Source organism: Schistocerca piceifrons, chromosome 2 (genome assembly GCF_021461385.2).
Source record: "Schistocerca piceifrons isolate TAMUIC-IGC-003096 chromosome 2, iqSchPice1.1, whole genome shotgun sequence".
NCBI lineage: Eukaryota > Metazoa > Arthropoda > Insecta > Orthoptera > Acrididae > Schistocerca > Schistocerca piceifrons.
The window spans coordinates 823,371,704-823,390,975 of NC_060139.1; the positions used below are offsets into that span (position 1 = coordinate 823,371,704).

The 19,272-nt window shown below is 40.7% G+C and overlaps 1 protein-coding gene across 1 annotated transcript in view; it reads left to right on the forward strand.

Annotated features, from left to right (window-relative positions):
• Positions 1 to 18,890, forward strand: part of LOC124775899 — a 198,445-nt gene extending 179,555 nt beyond the window's left edge. Inside the window, exons 3-4 of the mRNA XM_047250734.1 lie at positions 12,570 to 12,677; positions 18,773 to 18,890. Of these exons, the coding sequence (XP_047106690.1) occupies positions 12,570 to 12,677; positions 18,773 to 18,890 (226 nt within the window). The remainder of the gene's footprint in view (positions 1 to 12,569; positions 12,678 to 18,772) is intronic.
• Positions 18,891 to 19,272: the final 382 nt, after the last annotated feature.

Consider the following 19,272-nt stretch of genomic DNA (forward strand, 5'->3'; position numbering starts at 1 on the left):
CGCATGAACTAAAAATCATCCTCAATAAATTTAATAGTGCATGATTTTAACTGAACACCTATTGCGAGACATTGTTACGTTACAACCTTTCATCAAGATCTTGAAACTCTCGATTTAAACGGCCATGTAATGCCGGAAACGTATATTGGTATATTATGAAGAAAAGAACAGCAAGGCCTGTGGTTTGAACTATGCGCTGGAATCCTTTCAGGCAGTGTTCCAAAAAATATAAGGTTATTTGGTTGATTAAATGTGTTGCCCCCCTGTACAATTGCTGTCTAATTCACTGTTGGCGATTTGAGAGACTACACATCTCCCTGCAATTCGCACAAACATCTACAAGAAAAGTCTTAGAAAGGAACTCTGTCTCATATAAAGGAGTTGTGAAACTTATTTTCTCGCGAAAAAGAAGAAACAATCTTCTAAAACAAAATGTAGAAATCTTATCAGTGATTGTCATTCACGCAATTAACTCCACGAGAAGTGCATATCAGCGAAAACCTGCCACTCTGTGGGGATGTCACCGTTATCACAACAAATACAAGCTTATCATTTATCGAAAACAGATACTCTCAAGTAGCGCACATCTGCTCGGTCTTTATCTCAACAAGATGACCAAGCTGTCCATAACTGAGATTGTCCTAAAAGCCACCTTCTTCTGTGGTTGACAGTTTCATTGCGTTACACTAAAGTTCATTGTGGCATCTATACGAATCATTGAGTTACAATAGTCGTGGAGGATAGTAGCAAAAACCACTAATTGTAAGTCTGTCAACCCAGACGATGAAAACTGGCGGTGCTTGGAACAGGAAACGAGTATTAAAAAATGTGACATTTTCTTCTTGTCTTTTTTATGAGCTTCTCCATAGCACCCATGAAGGCTAGCTGCGCACAGAATAAGTATTTGTTTCAAACCCAAATAAAGACTGATGCAGGAAAACCTACTTCGTAGAAGAGTTCTTACTTTTTCTGCGACTTCTGAAGGCAAAATGTATCAAAATTCTGTTTAACGGAGTACTAGCTCCAATAATATTAAATCTAAAGCTTCTCTGTTCGCCTGTAGAGATTTACAAATATTTTTAAAAATATATTCAACGTGGACTTAGGAAAAATCGTTCTTTACTGACCAAAGTGTTGAGTACTATCGACAAGGGATTTCAAATTGATTCTGTATTTCTAGATTTCCAGATGGCTGTTGACACTGTACCACAAAAGCGGCTTGTAGTGAAATTAGGCGCTTATGGAATATCGTCTCAATTATGCCACTGGATTCGTGGTTTCCTGCCAGGGAGGTCACAGTTCGTAGACATTGACAGAAAGTCATCGAGTAAAACAGAAGTGATTTCCGGCGTTCCCCAAGGTAGTATTAAAGACCCTCTGTTGTTCCTTCTGTATATAAACGATTTAGGAGGCATTTTGAGCCACTGTCTTAGATTTTTTGCAGATGAAGATGTCATTTATCGTCTACTAAAGTCATCATAAGATCAAATGAAATTGCAGAATGATTTAGAAAATGTAACTGTATGGTGTAATTGACCCTAAATAATGAAAAGTGCTAAAACGAATCCGTTAAACGTCGGTTACACGATAAATCAATCGAATGTAAGGGCCGTAAATTCAACTAAATGCCTAGGAATTACAATAACAGTAACTTAAATTGGGAGGTATACATAGAAACTCTTGTGGGGAAAGCGAACTAAAGACTGCGTTTTATTCGTAGAACAATTAGAAGATGCAACAGATCTACTAACGAGACTGCCTACAGTACTCTCGTCCGTCCTCTTTCGGTGTACTGCTGCGTGGTATGGGATCCTTACCAGATAGGATTAATGGGGTACATCGAGATAGTTCAAAGAAGGGCAGCACGTTTTGTATTATCGAGAAAAAGGGGAGAGAGTATTACGGACACGCCGGCCGGAGTGGCCGAGTGGTTCTAGGCGCTACGGTCGCAGGTTCGAATCCTGCCTCGTGCATGGATGTGTGTGATGTCCTTAGGTTAGTTAGGTGTAAGTAGTTCTAAGTTCTAGGGGACTGATGACCTCAGAAGTTGAGCCCCAAAGTGCTCAGAGCCATTTTTTAAGTGTTACGGACATGATACACGATTTGTGGTGGGTATCATTAAAACAAAGGCGTTTCTCGTTGCGGCGGGATCTTCTCACGAAATTTCAATCACCAGCTTTCTCCTCCGAATGCAACTTTCTCCTCCAAATGCGAAAATATTTTGTTGACGCCGACCTACTTTGGGGGGAAACGATCACTATAATAACACAATGGAAATCAGAGCTCGCTCGGAGAGATATAGGTGTTAGTTTTTTCCGCGCGCTTTTCGAGAGTGGAATAATAGAGAATTATTGTAAAGGTGGTTCGGTGGACCCTCTGGACTTAAATTTGTTTTGGAGTGTAGCCATATAGATGCAGATTTGCAAAAAAAAAAAAAAAAAAAAAAAAAACGTGGATGCAAAAGTTACCAACATCTGGTCACTAAAGAGCTTCTCTCTTTGTGGAACGATATCAACTACGACTTAGCTAATTATAACATACATAGCAAATCCGGCCGCTGTGCCGAGCGGTTCTAGGCGCTTCAGTCCGGAACTGCGCTGCTGCTACGGTCGCAGGTTCGAATCCTGCCTCGGGCATGGATGTGTGTGATGTCTTTAGGTTAGTTAGGTTTAAGTAGTTCTAAGTTCTAGGGGACTGATGACCTCAGATGTTAAGTCCCGTAGTGCTTAGAGCCATTTGAACCAATGTCTTCTATTTTTATTTTTCATTTATCTAACAATCCCCTTAGAAGAATGTTTTCCAATTTATACTGAAATAACGTTGTCCTTATTCGTCTACCAGTTGTGTGTCTGGTGAAAGAATTAAAAATAAAATAAATTAAAAGAATGGAATAATGATTTGAAGTTGTTTTCGGTGCAATTCCTATAATATAGCTTGATTAATAATAAATCACAAGCTACAGATTTTGGAAAAGTGATCTGTTATGTGTGGTTTGCTGCGAAATTATTGCCAGCACGTGAAATCTTCTTTTCCGAGCGAGATTCGTACGAAGAAATGCTGTTGTGGCAAACCTGCCTTCGCGCGATGCTCTTGGTGTTGGAATGTTTCTACGATCGGTATCCTCCACGGAAATGCACCAAATCTTTCTGAGTTAAGAATTGATGTGAAGATGAAATATAAGAATATGCGAATTTAAGAAGATTCTAACTCGCGAAAATACTATACAGACATATATTATATAATAAACGTATTACAATCATTGTGAAACCCAGTTGGAATATTACAATTAGTACAATCCTCTTGGGCCCTAATTGGACGCATTCGGGAGGACGACGGTTCAATCCCGTCTCCAGCCACCCTGATTTAGGTTTTCCGTGATTTCCCTAAATTTTTTCAGGCAAATGCCGGGATGGTTCCTTTGAAAGGGCACGGCCGATTTCCTTCCCAATCCTTCCCTAACCCGAGCTTGCGCTCCGTCTCTAATGACCTCGTTGTCGACGGGACGTTAAACACTAACCTAACCTAACCCTAACTTGATAAGAAACTTTCGTGTGGTAATCTTCAACGGAACTGCGTAGATAAATGAAATAAAATAAAGTACATAAAAGAAATAATCGGGCTACGAAAGGAAAGCAAAAATAACAGACCGCGATGAGAACCACTTTGCCACCAATTGGGTCGAGCTTATCATGCGCTAAAAGGCGTATACTTACGTCGAAAACTGTGCTGATAGTTTTCTCAGAAACTATCGAGTTTCTACGGATAAGCCGAGACAGGTGCTCGCTTATTTTGGCTCCTCTTCCACAGAGCTAAGTTTCTGCGAAACTGGGTTAGGGCACTTGCCGTGTTTCCCTCGTAAGGAAAACGCATCGCATTGTGAATGTTTTCAAGACAGCTGTGCACTTACTGTCAAGTGGTTCAGCATGTCGTCGTCAAATGTCACGGTAAGAACTCACGAATAAACGTACTAGCACCAATCTTCGATCCTCCGCAGGTCTTCTTGCGTTTCGCTTCAGTGCTTTGATGTTGCAACCTCCCTGCAGGCAACACGATCATCATGGAGCTTCGGACGCTATCCACTGGATGGTTTATATAAATTGTGAACAGTGACACCCCTATAATGATAACTTGGATACTCCCGAAATTACCTTTACTTCTGTCTTCTAGAAACAAGATTAACGGAACAATCATCCAAAGGTGGCTATTTGTTTTTTTTTTAAGGATACTATTCCTTCATTTTCAGTAGTTTGCATTTGGGCATCTGCATTCGAAGGTTGTCTCTTGACCCATGTGAAAAACGTCCCAAAACTGTAACATAGGTCCAAAGTGCACGTTTTAGTACTCGACAAAATATGATGAAAAGCGTATGAAAAAAGATAACGCTAGAGGAGCGTCAGAGGAGAAACTACAGTACATGTTACGTGAAGAAATAACTTCTATTGTGAGGGAATTTGTTACAATGTACTAACGTGGATCCAACACTTCACTCCGAAAGCTAAAGAGGAATCAAATCATTGGTGGAGGCTAAGGGCTGTATCAAGAAAGGTGATATTAATTTCATTTAGCGGAAACGTTCTGTCCAGTGTTCCTTGTGATGCCAAAGTTACTCTTATTATTAGTTACGTTCCAAAGCCTATAACAATAACTGGAAACTACACCTAGTCTACTGTACCAGCTGAAGGAAAAAATCGAGAGGACGTTTGGACTACAGAAGAAGAAACACCATTCTGCAGAGCTTCCAAACTCGTACTTGAAAGATAAAAATTACTCGCTGGAGAAAGAAAAGTTGAATAATGTGTACTGATCTAAAAGAGAACTACATCGAAAAATTCATGCATTATGTAACTAAATAAGTCTTTTATGCCAAGCCGACGACTTTTCAACTTACCCTCACACATACTAATTATGAGACAAATTTGATTGATATTCGTTGTAATATTCATGCATCCACCTAAATAACACGATATACTAGTGTTCGCCCCGTTGGTAAAAATGAAAGGATGTGTTCATGAAAAAAAAAAATTGTTTTCAGCTTCTAAGCCATATAACCAGTTTATTAGTTTTGAGTCAGCAGTCTTTTTACTTTTCCACATAGCGCATTAATGGTCGGTGTACTGGTTTCTTTTTTTTTTATTCATATTCTGTGTCACCTTATTTGAATGTGCCTACCTTCAGCTTTTGAGTATAAAAATAGGAGCACACTTACAACGCATGTAGTTGAAAATTCTGCTGGCACCAATGTCTACAGTGAAGTATAAAAATAGGTGGCTGCAGCACATCGTGAAGAACGATTTTTGCAAGCGGCTGAAATGTAGTGCATCAGTTTTGAGAATGAAAGATGCACGAAACTATGACGCAGTTTTTGAAGAACTCAAAATGGTTCAAATGGCTCTGAGCGCTATGGGACTTAACATCTGAGGTCATCAGTCCCCTAGAACTTAGAACTACTTAAACCTAACTAACCTAAGGACATCACACACATCCATGCCCGAGGCAGGATTCGAACCTGCGACCACAGCGGTCGCGCGGTTCCAGACTGTAGCGCCTAGAACCGCTCGGCCACTCCGGCCAGCTTTTGAAGAACTGTTCAGATGTTCAACTGAAATATATTATTAAGTCCACGGAAAAGTCTGATTTAGTATTCAGCAGGTGTGATTTGTTTCTAAATCATTCTAATAATGACACCAGTTTACGCGATAGGAAAGTATGATGATGTGCCCCGACCGTATAGTGAAATTCATTCACAGTATAATAAATCGGAAGATGTAAGTAGTTCCTTCTGTTCAAGTTTTACTTGTGCATGAACAGAAAAAGAACATCACATACGTCACAGGCCTGAGAGTGCTGTGACAAGTAATGGTAGCGTCAGAATATAGGAGCACCGACGTGGCGTTGCTACGGTAACCACCGCCTGTGATGGGGCTTTCGACTTCAACACGGCACTTTATCAAAGACGTCCGATGATACAGAATACATCTGAGTGGCAGCAACAACAATATTATCTATCGATTTTCCGCTCCAGTTGCCATGCAAGGTTGTCACCACAGAAACAGTTACAGTACAATTACCTTCAGATGACTTCAGAAAACCATATTACAATTTTCGTACCATGTGTGTTTTTATTTTTTTGGGTGCATGCTCATGATGCACCCACGTATAACATAAGTGAAACAAATGATGGAATATTCGGAAGTGCAAATTTAGGCGCTTGCCGTCAGTTTAAAGTATGAACAGAGGACGCCATCCCCATATCGGATTATTCATTCTAAGCACTCGAACTAGACCCGTACCTATCTGTGCAATAGATTTGTCCACATATGTTCTACATAACAATTCCTATCATTTTAATTCTGTTGTCAGTGGCTACCGGCATCTTTTGACAATACGACTAAGGTTTTATGCGATACTTTATATTGACGGCGACACACATGTACTGTCGTATCTTCCATAGTTCATTTTATCTAGGTTACGCGTACACACATCATGGGTAATGCTACCTAAAATTCAAGGAACTTATGGCAAGAACATCATATTCTGGGATTATGAAGTCACACGGAGGTAATTGTAGTGTAATGGAAATCTGTCATGATAAATGGAAAACCTTGGACTGCAGCTGGAGTGGGAAATACAGACAAAAAATACACATCATTATACAGTTTTAAATCTGGCTGTTTCTCAGCAGCCGTATATAATTTTCAGATATAGGAATTACACAGCCAGCCGGTTGCAAGTAACTGTTTGGTACATTGACATAGGTCTCCACACCTCTAAGTATGTCTTCATCGGAATGGTATCTTGAGAAACAATTACATTGCGAGAAAGCAAAGGTCATAATTTAGATCCGCCATGCTCAAATCAAAAATAAAATAAAACACGTTCCAGCCTTTAGCGCTTGTGCCTAGCTAGAAACAACATCAGACATATATCGCTATTGCTTCTACTCCCTCACTTGAATTCTCCAGGTAAGGAATTATCCAGACAGAACTTTCCTGGTTATTCAGTTTTCACGAACGTTATTCAGTCTTTCTAATCGTTTCCATTCACACACTGCACATCCTGTTCAAGCTTCACTGCCTCTTTCACGTCTTCATTATCCTGTCTAATTATTAATGGACATGTGTGTAAAATTTTTCTTATTCGGGAACCCGCAGTCCTACAGAGGGAAAAAAGTAGTACTAAAAAGCCCACCCGCACATATGTGCCATAGACTTAGAATAACAGCACACTCAAAAGAATTAGTTCTAAGTATCTGTGAGGTTTCTTGCAATCTTGAGAATGAGATGTTCATGGACACATCCTTCGATGTCAATTTTAGATGGTGTAACTTCATGTGCGTAGTACACTGAAACAGTGAGAGGGAGCATCAACAACTTTACTAACCGCCCCAACAATTTACGCTCCTATCGAACGTTCTTATTTTCGACTGTTTACTTGTATTTGTTTGCCGAATTTCGAACAATTGTGGGATCAACCTCCTAGAACTCCCTAGAGCTGAGGTTTCACCTGAAATTTAGTTCCTTGTAAGTTAGAAGAAAAAAATAATTTGAACAGTTGCAACAGAGAAGAATTTTGAGAACTGCTTGGTAGGACTAGAAAACAGTTGAGTTCCATAGCCAAAGCTGTTTTAGCAGCGGAAGCGTATTTTCATGAGTGTACTTTGTGCTACACCAATGGCTCTTGCCCCAGTCACACAGCTTAGCATTTTGCAGTAAACAACTCAGCGGTGTAAATCAGATTAAGCCGACTAAAAGCAGAAATATCGCGTCATTGCCTCATTAAAGCAACGATGATCTTATTCCGAAATCAAGTGTCTTAGTTTTCATCAGCTGTACAGCTCTGTTATCAACCGACTGACAGATTATGGATTATGAGTCTTGAAGATATTGCTTTCTCATACCTACGTGACTCGCTTGAGGCATGGACCAACATAGGACAGCCCCTACAAAAATATTCGACTGCACATGAACCGATCGCTGTCTTTTTTGTGGTTTTTTCCCATCAGTCCTCTGGTTTTATGCGGCCCGCCTCGAATTCCTCTCCTGTGACGACCTCTTCATCTCACACTCAGAGTAGCTCTCACACCAAATATTCTCTATTATTTGTTGAATATGTTTTAATCTCCCCTGTAGTTTTTACTCTCTGCAGCACCCTCTAATATCGTGGAAGTTTTTCCCTATTCTATCCCATGTTCTTACCATTTTTATTCTATTGCTCTTTCTTCGTCGATTCCCTGGATAACCATCTCCTTTCTTACCTTAGCGGTCCACGTAATTCTTAACATCCTTCTATAGCATCACACCTCAAGCGCTTCGATTTTCCCCTATAGTCCATGATTCGCTTCAGTACATTGCTGAGCCCCAGGCGTGTATCCTTAAAGATTACGGCCAAAGGTTGATACTAGCAGCCTTGTTTTGCTCAGGAATGGTCTCTTCGCCTGTGCTGGCCTCCTTACTTCCTTCGCCCTTCAGTTTTCTTCCAAGGTACCGGAATCCTTCACTTCGTTTACTTCACGGTCACCAATTTCGATGTTAAGACTATCGCTAATCTCACTTCGGCTACTCCTCATCACTTTCGCATTTCTTCTGATAACTCTCAATCCATATTTCGCCCTCATTAGATCGTTCATTTCATTCAATATATTATGCAATTCTTTTTCAATTTCACCGAATTTTAATCTCAATCATTAACCTACCTTTTAATTACGTTATTGCTTCTTCAACGGACAGACTGATTTGTACGGGAGAAAGGCAAGGCGCGTGTCCTACACCCTCTACAATCCGAGAACTTCGTCTTTGGTCTATCACCCTTATTGTTCTTTCTTACTTATTGCATATATTGTATATTATCCGCCTTTCCCTAGAGCTTCCACCAATTTTTCTAAGCATCGAAATACATTCTCGAACGCTTTTCCTTCGTCAACAAGTCCTATGAGCGTTTCTAAATTTTCTGTTCTATTTTTCTGTACGTTATTCTTGTCAACGACTTGGATACCTGAGCTGTTAAGTTTATGTGATAGTTGACTCCCTTACTACTCCAAAATTTTGTGGATATTTTTCCAGTCTCATTTCCTCCAACTCCGCGTGGGCTGAGGCGCCTTGCCACGGTTCGCGTGGCTCCCCCCGTGTGTAAGCCTATGGACCGATGACCTCTGCAGTTTGGTCCCATAGGAACTTACCACAAATTTCAAAATTTCCAAAGCTCTTTCAGACTTAAATATTGGATCCTCCAAGTGTTCCAGATAGGCCCCCAACTCTTGTTGTACCACGTGTTCTGCGTTTAACAGCAGAATTTCGCTCCACTCTGAACGTTGGCAACTTATTTCACCGAAAGTTGTTTTGATTTTTCTATAAGCTGAATCTGTCCTTTCGACGGCCATTTACTTTTCAAATTCTTCTCATTTTTCCTGCAACCATTTTGCCTTAACTTCCCTGCATTTCCTATATATTTCAGTCCTAAGTGACTTTTACTACTGTGTTGCTGTCTTTTCCTAAGCATTTTCATGCCTCATGTTTCCGTCGAGCAACGGAAGTAGTATTTCGATGTTTACGGATGGCATCTTCCCTTTCACCTTCCTTGTGCCTACGTTTGTCCGTCAAACTTCCGTAATGCCCTTTCTAGAAAAGTCCATTCCTTTTCAATTGAACTTAGTGTTGTGATATTAATTACCGCAGTACCTACAGCATCAGACAACTTCAAACGCACATCATCGTTCCTCAGTACTTCAGCCTACTCTTCTTCATTACTAGATTGTTATCTGAGTCTGTAGCCACTCCTGTGTACGCATTACAATCCAGTATCTGATTTCTAACCCTCTCTTTCTCGCTATGATATAATCCAACTCGGATCTTTCCGTGTCCCCATATCTTTTCCAAGTTTACCACCTCTTCCTGTGATTTGTAACGTTGTATTCGCTATTTATTGCATAACTGAATTGGTCTTTCTCCTCTCTCCTTTCTACTATCGAGACATATTCTCCACCAACACCGCCTTCAGTTCCGTACCCTACCATAGCGCTCCAACCACCCATATTGTTAGATTTTCAACGCCCTTTACGTACTAAGTTATTTGTCCCATTCCCTCATACACTCTCCTTCTGTATTCATCCTCTGCTAATGACGTCGGGATGTGTACCTGAAGTGTTGTTGTTGGCGTTGATTTGCTTTCCATCCTGATGGAACGATCATATCAATGAATTGTTTAAAGTAATTCACTCTGTGACTTATCCCCTATTCATAACAAACCGTGCACCTGTTATAAAATTTTCTGCTACTAGTGATATTACCCCATATTCGTGTGTTCGAAATCTCTATCTTCTTTGCATTTCATTTCACTGACCCTCACAACACCTAGAGTGAGCCTTTACGTGTCCTTCTCCTGATAATCCAGTTTCCCCATTGTATTAAGACTCGTAAAAATTTACCCTTTCCTTTGTTAGTAAGCCTTTCTTCTTGTGTCACCTCCTAACCCAAATCACTGCTTCAGCAGGGCCTATCACATGATGCGCCATTTTTTCACTATGGAACAACAGTGGAAGGCTTATGGACAGGAAAACATTTTGTAAAGACTGTCTAATATTCTATATGTTGATTGTTATCCACACCTGTGCAATGTGTGACGCAGAGTGCATGTGTATCAGAATCGATTGCCATTCTTTCTCTCTTATTCGCTAATGGCATGGGGAGGAAGTTTGTGGGTACCACTCTTTATGCCTTTTTGCTTCACTGTCGTGTTCACTACTCGAGATTTAAGTTGGAGAATTACTGTAACATCTCTTCGTTGAATCTTTTGTATCTCTTCCTTTAATCCATATCGACAAAATATACGCAAAATTGGTGGAAGATACTGTAAGCGACCTCTTCCTTGCTTGAATTGCCCTTCCTTTGGATTATTCCTCAGACCAGCATTTACCTTTCGAGCGGCCTTTCGTTGCGGTCGTTGCACCTAAAATCGCTCCGGGCAGATGGTCCCTCATACTTTACGGTGGCAACTAATTCCAGTGAATGATTACCGATCTTGTAGTCATACCATATCGGATCTTTTAGTCTATTTACACGGCTTACATTTCATTGAATTGTAGTGTGAGTCAGTTGACACTCTTTGGATTAAGCGCTAAGGCTTTCTGCATTTTGAAACAACTTTCTAATTGTGTGACCGTCTTATATAAAATTGGGTCGTCTGTGGACTGTCTCAAAGAGCTAAAACTTTCCTTTATATGCAGTAACGGTTCTGTAAATCTTCCTTGAAGTAAAATGGACACATCTGACTCTTTTGATTCTGTCTCTCCATTAAAAACGAACTGGAAGCAATATGTTTCGGAGCACTTGAGAGAGACGGAGAGTGGAGTGTAAAATTACCGTTACGGGCCAGATTTTCGAATGGAACACGTTATCTTATGCATTAACACGATCAAAGACGACTTTTTTTTCATTTCTGCAGACTTTTTTTAGTTTTCTGAGGTGCAACCTAATTTTACGATAGTGCCTGTCGACATAAAACGGTGAGTTGCACCTGGGAACTTGCATTATAAGAAAAAGACTTGTAGCAGTCATGTGAAGAGTAACAACTGCCTTGAAGTGCTACTGAAGACTCAGTTATTTCAAATGTGTAGTAAGTGGATGTTATGATCATTTCGCTATTATTCTGTGATTGTCGGGGCCATTTAGGCCACGAAAGACGATATATTCCTTCTCGGTTGCGCTCTCTCTCTCACCCTTTTCATAACGAGATTAATGAATGTCTTTCATCAGTACGCCAAAATGTTGTACTTGTAATGTGAAGACTGTAGACATTAGTGGTAGGGGTGGGGGTGTTATTTCGTTTCTTAGTCAAATTCGCGAGTATATTCATCGTCGTTTAGCACGTGAAGCAATAAGGCGTCATCTTGTACAACGGTACTGTTATCCAGCAGCGTTACATAGCACTGAATTTCTTCTGTTTCTGCAGTTTATCCATTTCATCTTCTCAGTGCCCCGTACTGAACGACCCAGTGTACTACAAACTCGAAAACTGGTGCTTGTAACCGAAAATTGAACTTCCGTGTTTTTAGGGTTCCGTACGGCAGTAGAACAAAAAAAAAAAGAGGTAACTCTTATAGGATCACTTTGTTGTCCCTTTGTCTATCTGCTAGTCCGTCAGTTAAGACCCTTTTTTTCTCAAAAACTGGTAGATGTCAAGATTATATTTATCTCAAATGCTATATTCTACAGTCTCTTGGCAATGTAAAAAATTTAAGCTTCTCAGTCAGTGCAATCAGAAGATACGACCATTTATATGTAACATATTTTGATACTCGCAAACTCGTCAAAACCTATATATGAACAATCTATATACATAATTAAGTTTGTGGGGAAACCTCGGAGTGCGAGTCCTACTCGCACTTGTCCGTTTTTTTTTATTATTCTATTTTGCTGAAGGGTGTATCATGTTTCTGCTTTGGTTTTCCATCTGTCTCGCTCAGTTACCGCTGGTAAAGAAGGGATAACGAAGTTATACAAGAGCGAATGAATAAATAAGCTTTCAACCAGCAACCATACAATTCCTGTGTGCAACTGACTTCATTTGTTTTCCAGGTTACCAATGGATCTGCCCAGAGCGGAAATGCCTCAGACAGAAGCGCCCCAAGTGGAAGTGTCGAAGGCAGAACTTCTCAATGGCTACGCCGAAACTCCTAATAAAAGGTACTTAGTCACAAAAGGTTGTGGATGCTGAAACAAAGTTTAGAATTAAAAGTTATTTTAATGTGTCTAATGACAAGGTTAATGGTACAGACTAAGAAGTAATAAAGTTAAGACTATCGGTACTACTACTGCTACTACCACTACAGATGCTGATGTTACTGCTGGTAATAATAATAATAATAATAATAATAATGACAATGACACACGGTCCAGTCACATTTATGTGACCCCTACCTATGTTCGACGTCAACATGCAGTAACCACTCACAGACAGCAGGTGGTAGTGCTAGCGGTGGAGGGTATATAAAGCGTGACCGAGTGATGCGGAAAACAGTGCAGTCGTTGTCATAATACGGAAACGGAGTCATGTATCTGACATCCAAAAGAACGTGATCATTGGCTTTCGGGCCAAAGGTGGAAGCATTTCCGAAACGGCTAATCTGAAAACTGCTCGCATGTCGCCGTGGTTAAGTTATACCACACATGGCAAAATGATGCTATCTAAAACCGGTGCTGAAGCAACTGTGGTGCACCACAGGCCATAGATGACATGGGCGAACAATGGTTGCGGAGATGGGTACGGGCGAATAGCCGCCCGACCGTTAAACAACAGGCCGCCCAGATGAACCGAGGGCCACCCAACAGTGGCTCCTCAACGACTGCTCAGAGAACGTAGCTGCGTATGGGTCTCCGCAGAAGGCACTTGGTTCCTGCAGCCACGTTGCTTGTTGTTCATCGGCGATGTAGGCTGGAATTTGCACACCATTACTGCAACTGGAGGTCCAAGAGTGGCGACAGGTTACTTTTTCAGATGAATAACGTTTTATCGTCAATCGGCGTGAAACATCTGAAAGCAAACACCTTGCATCACACGTCGAAAGGGCCCAGGCTGGAGGAGGGAGCGTTATGGTCTGGCGAATTTTTTTGTGGGATTACTTGGGTGATCATTCTGGAAGGCAATTACGCATCTATCCTTGGGGACCATATCCACCCCTATATGTAATTCTTTTATCCTCGCCACAGTGGCATTTACCAGCAGGACAGTGCAACATTTCAAGAGCTCGCAGTGTCCGACGTGGTTCGAAGAGCACCAGGATGAATTTACCGTATTCCCCCCGCCAGCAGACTCGCCAGATTCAACAAAGTCGAGAATCTGTGGGACCACCTTGATCGACTTGTTCACGCCATGGATCCTCAACTGTGAAACCTAGAGCAGCTGGCCACAACACTGTAGTCTGCATGGTTTCACATCCATGTTGGTAGCTTCCAGAACCTCACTGACTCTCTTCCTGCACATTTGTGCTGCAAAAGGTAATTATTCAGGGTTTGAAGATGGTCACATTAATTTGGCTGGATCGTGAAATAACAGAGAGAAAATGTATTTACAGATGTACGAAAGTCATATTTTGTGAGGTACCGAGTTCTAAGGAAGACAAATTTAGGTAGAGGGCACTAGCTAGGAACGTTGGAAAATGAGAAAGCTCTAGTTGGAAAGAAGAGTACTTAGTTGTAACGTGGTAACGAGCTCGAACAGCCACAAAAAACGGATATATATTGCTGCTTTATTAAATATGTCATTAACCTCTGCTATAATGATTGAGGTCATTCTAGTGTCGGGTTTCTGCTACTGAAAATCACTTCGAGAAAGCGGTTGAATAGTGGAACAGGGCAAAGAGGAATTTTCTGACATTGAAACGAATGTTTCCGCTGTGCTCTTCAGACAACGACGTTAAGTTCGAGAGAGATATGAGGGACAATGTACGTTGATAACGCGGTAGAGCGAACAGAATACACGGAAATATCTGTGCTTGTCCATACGTCGCCAGGATGACAGTGCATAAAACGATCAAAAACACCAGACGTCACAGAGATATTTAAAGCAGGTGTTCGTGACCAGTTCTAGGCCCAGTGAGCTATCCTGGGAAAGACCTAGGACGAGAAAATAGTTGTAACCAACAGTTGGAAGTACAAGCGTTTATACAACTTTCTTTTATAGGTAAAATGGGAAGGGCTTTTTATATTTTGTAGAGTATGGAGAGATGCTGATGCTTTCTTTGATGCTGCAGCTATTTGCTCTGCCCAGGTTAGCATTTCATCTGTTACTTCCAGGTTCTTAGCTGATGGAGAGAAATGTATATTTGTCCCATTTAGAATTAAACATGGCAGAGATTTCCGAAATTTCGGGCTAATGAGTCTAGAATGACAAGTCAGGGCTGTTTGAATGTTTAATGGATTTTGCTTTAACGCTGTATTATGAGCCTATTTTGATTCTGCTCACAGCTGTCTTCAAGTCTGTTGGTTTTGTACTAAGTTATAACTAGAGGTCGTCAGCATACATGTAGTATTTACAGCAGGACAGATCTGAAAACACTTCATTGACGTACAATAAAAAAGAGTATAGGATCTTTTACCAAACTGTTGGGGATGCTTGATACAGCCTGCATGGGTTGCAACAGTATCGTGGCGGGCATGACGCGTTGTTAGCGAGTTGTCAGATGTGAGAGCGAAACCATTGCACTGCACTCGGAGATAAATTTAGGCTGCTAAGTTTAACAAAGATAGTGTCAAAGACTTTGCTAAAGCCAAAGAAGTAAATGATAGTCGCCTTTTCTCTATCCATAGCAAGCTTCATGTGGTCTGTTACTTTTATTAAAGCAGATGTGCTGATATGTTTGCGGAAACCTGATTGATACTCGTTTAGTACGTTGTTTGTAGTTAAATAGTTGGCTTGCGCATGTGGACTATATTATATCCTAAGGCCTTGGACAGCGCCGGAAGAATCCAAATCAGATGGAGCTGTGAAAACGTACTTTTTCGGTAGTGGCTTGTAAGGCCCTGTTTCCGGGCCTCAGGAAAACATTTGTGGTCAAAGAGTGGTTGAAGATGTCTTTTATTGTGGGTAATAGTGGTCAATCATTTGCACTGTAATTACATCGTGTCCATTACATGCTGATCTGATACGCATGATGGATTTTTTGACAGTATTACCAATAACATGCTTAGAATTTTTCGCGGCTACCGTCATTAACCCCATGAAGTAAACAATAAGTCTCTGTTTCGTTTGCCGTTCAACTTTGGCTGAAGGTAACGTGAAGTACCGTGTTAGTTCCTCCAATGGAACAACGGCATCGGGTGCAGCTTCTAATTTACTTCCATTTGGACCACGCAGGGTTTTCCATAGACCAGATGGTATGTGTCTGCTGTCGATTAACGCATAGGTATGCCGCAGTTTAGCATGTATTGCGGCGTGACTGACTTTGTTCCGTTTCTGCTTGTAAGCGATATAGCCCTGAGGCTTCATATGCCCGTTATTATTGATTGAAAGTCAAAGTATCACGTGTTGAAAATTGCATTCTGTTGCCGGAACAAATACGAGAGACCAAAACTGTGAATAAATCAAGGAAAATGCATAAGCAGAATTGGTGGAATTAAATAACCGTGTGGCAATTTTAGGTGTAGCAAGACTTTGCGTGAAGGATCGTGTAAAGAAAGGGTGGCTGCGAAGTTCACATAAGCTGGCATCTTCCACTAACATACCTGCCAATAATAAATCTTGACATTAAAATGATGGCACCGGTTCGTGGCCGTACTTCAGGATAATACAGGACGGAACTATGTAGCTTTCTACAACTACGTACATCTGTGCTCTGCAAACTACAGTAAGTTAGGAGGAAAATGTTTCGTTTTTCCATTTTGTATTCCAGTAGTTTCTCATTCCATAGTGGATAATGTGCACGAGGAACTACTGTCTAAATAATGCCATAATAATAATTACTTCTCTAAAAAAAGAAAACCAATTGACTCAGGGACTGCAGCTAGATACAAAAGCAAACCATGTTGTTAGGCTACCTTCATTTTCAGGTTTCTTATGTTAACTGTCTACGGGGTGCTGCAGAACATCCATACATATCGTCCGCAAATAAGTTCTTACATTTTTCAAGTATTTTTCAAGTACTTTTTAAATTACCTCGGGCCATCACCATACATGTATCTGCCTTAGTCATCTATTACCGTCAGCACATACAGCATTTCATAACTACATTTGATGGAAACAGGAAAAGTCTACGTCTGGTCTGCCGGAAGGGGTTATGAATATCGGTCGCTCTGAAGGCGAACCTGCTGCCTTTACTACTGCAGTGTCTGACTCGTTCTATGTAGGACTTCATGAGATGTTGTACGGTCTACGTCAAGAGTCTACCAAATAATATTTTCGCAGTATTTCATTCACCCAAAAATCAAACACACTCGTGAGCACTCATGTTGTACATAATGGTTTCGCATGTGTTGTAGAAACAATTGCCTGTCGCAGAGAAACTGAAAATAAGCGGCATTCCATCTGTTAACAGAAACTTTCCATTTGCTTAAACTGTATGATAGTTCTACTGCACGCCAATTTTAACTTTCGGGTATTTTTATGAGATCACTGACAACAACTGTCATTCATGAGTGAGCTGTGTCTGCACCTGGTACCTGAGTGGTCGGCGAGACGGAATGTCTTACCTAACGGCCCGCGTTCGATTCCCGTTTGGGTCGGAAATTTTCTCCGCTCAAGGACTGGGTATTGTGTTGTCCTTATCACCATCATTTCATCCCCATCAACACGCAAGTCGCAGAAGTGGCGTCAATTCGAAAGACTTGCACCAGGCGAACGGTCTACCCGACGGGAGGCCCTAGCCACACGGCATTTACATTTACATTTTAGTGAGCTGTAAAAGGCTACTGAATTGATAAATTTAGTAGAATGCATTACTTTACACTTTTCTACATCTGCAGTTAGTTTCCAGTCTGTGCAACAAATTGAGGTGTAGTCCAGATTGTGTATGATATTGTTTCCTTCCCGTCGTTGTGCTGTTACTGTAGGAATCGCGCATGATGAGTCTTTCCCTCCTGGATATGGCTTTATTTTTTGTGACCAGATGTCCTTCCTGACTCGCACAGCCTTAATTTGAGGAGAGTAATGTTGTGCACGCTATCAGTCTGCAAATTATGTTTCGTTCTTCAGTATCATTTAACAGTTTGTGTGTTGTGTTTCTAATGCACAGATGAGGGACCTCTCTAATTACCACCTAAAAGGTAGTAGAAAATTGTCAAAGAACTACATCGTGTCGGCTATTGTCCCATACCACGGAAAAAATTAATTTTTGATACTTTTCATCTGCTCTACCGAGTCGCTCTTGTCATACCACATTTGGCGGTATGGTCTCACCTATACAAGAGAAAGCAGTCCACATTTTGGCAGCTGGAATCTGTTTTATTTTATCGTAGCTCGAATCTGTTTTGTTTTGACTTCGTGGTTTTCTCGCGAGGTATACGCAGGAGAAAGAAATACATTGAGTGAATCTTCTACGAACGCGTGCTCTCGGAATTTTAACAGTAAACCACACCGTGATGTATTACGTTTCTCTCACCTAGTAACCCCTCCATTCACTGGTACAATGCTGCGATCTCAGAGTGACTTGCAAGGGCATCAAAATAATATTTCGTGCGCAATTAATTACAAGATCTATAAGGTCACCAATGTTACAAGGACGTCCCATTACGTCCAATGCTGGGGTGTTTCCAAATATCGGAGGGCCCTGGCAGTAGTGACAATATGTAAGGGAAAAATGAATTGAAGTTTGTGTTGGGTAGGGCACTCAGCTTAGGTATTTCGTGCAGCATAGTTGCCCATCGTACTGTGGTGGTGTGAAGGTTAGCATTTTTGTGTAGCAAGCCAGAATTCCCGGGTTCATTTCGTTTGCTTCGATCATTATCGTAGATGATGAAAAGAGACTTAAATGACTCAGGGAAACATTTAATTATAAGAATAAGAGGTTGTTGAAGAATATGGACTGAAATACTGACGCTAATTCAAAATGATTAAATATATATTTAATGCAAACGAACATTCCAAGAAAAGACGTTCTCGTACTTTTACTACAAAATCAATATTTCACGCACAGATACAAGTTGAGAAACGAATCAATAATTTTCATTCGTTAAAAGTCAATATTACGTATTTAAAACGAAGCTATACCTTTCCACCTTGTACTAGAATTAATGAAGTAAGCAATACCGAAATAAAATACGTGAAATTTGCTTATTTTGTTTTCCAGGTTACCAATGGACTTGCCTAAAGCAGAAATTCCTCAGGCAGAAGTGCCGAAGGCTGAAGTCCCCAATGGTTTCGCCGAAACTCCTAAAGCAAGGTACGTACTTGCAAGAAGCTGGTGACGCTGAAAGAGTCACATTATTACAAAAACGAGTTAGCATATTCCATTAACTTACCTGCCGATTTTTAATCTTGCATGTATAAAACGTAACTGACTTTCTAATCAAGTCATCAAATCTTACTCGTCTAAAGTCTCACTAACAAACAAATTATTCCACGCATGAAATTTTCTTTCTGAGTAGGGTAAAAACACGTATCAGAAATAGTAGGAATAGAACACAATATGTTCTTCACTCACGAGTGTATAACAGAAAAATGATTGGAGAATGGCTTTTACTTGATAATAAAAATTTTAGGCTACTTGCAAGAAAATCACCTCGGCAATCCCAATTGAAAAATGTTATTTATTTTTCCAGTATTGACATCAAGATGTATTATTTCCAA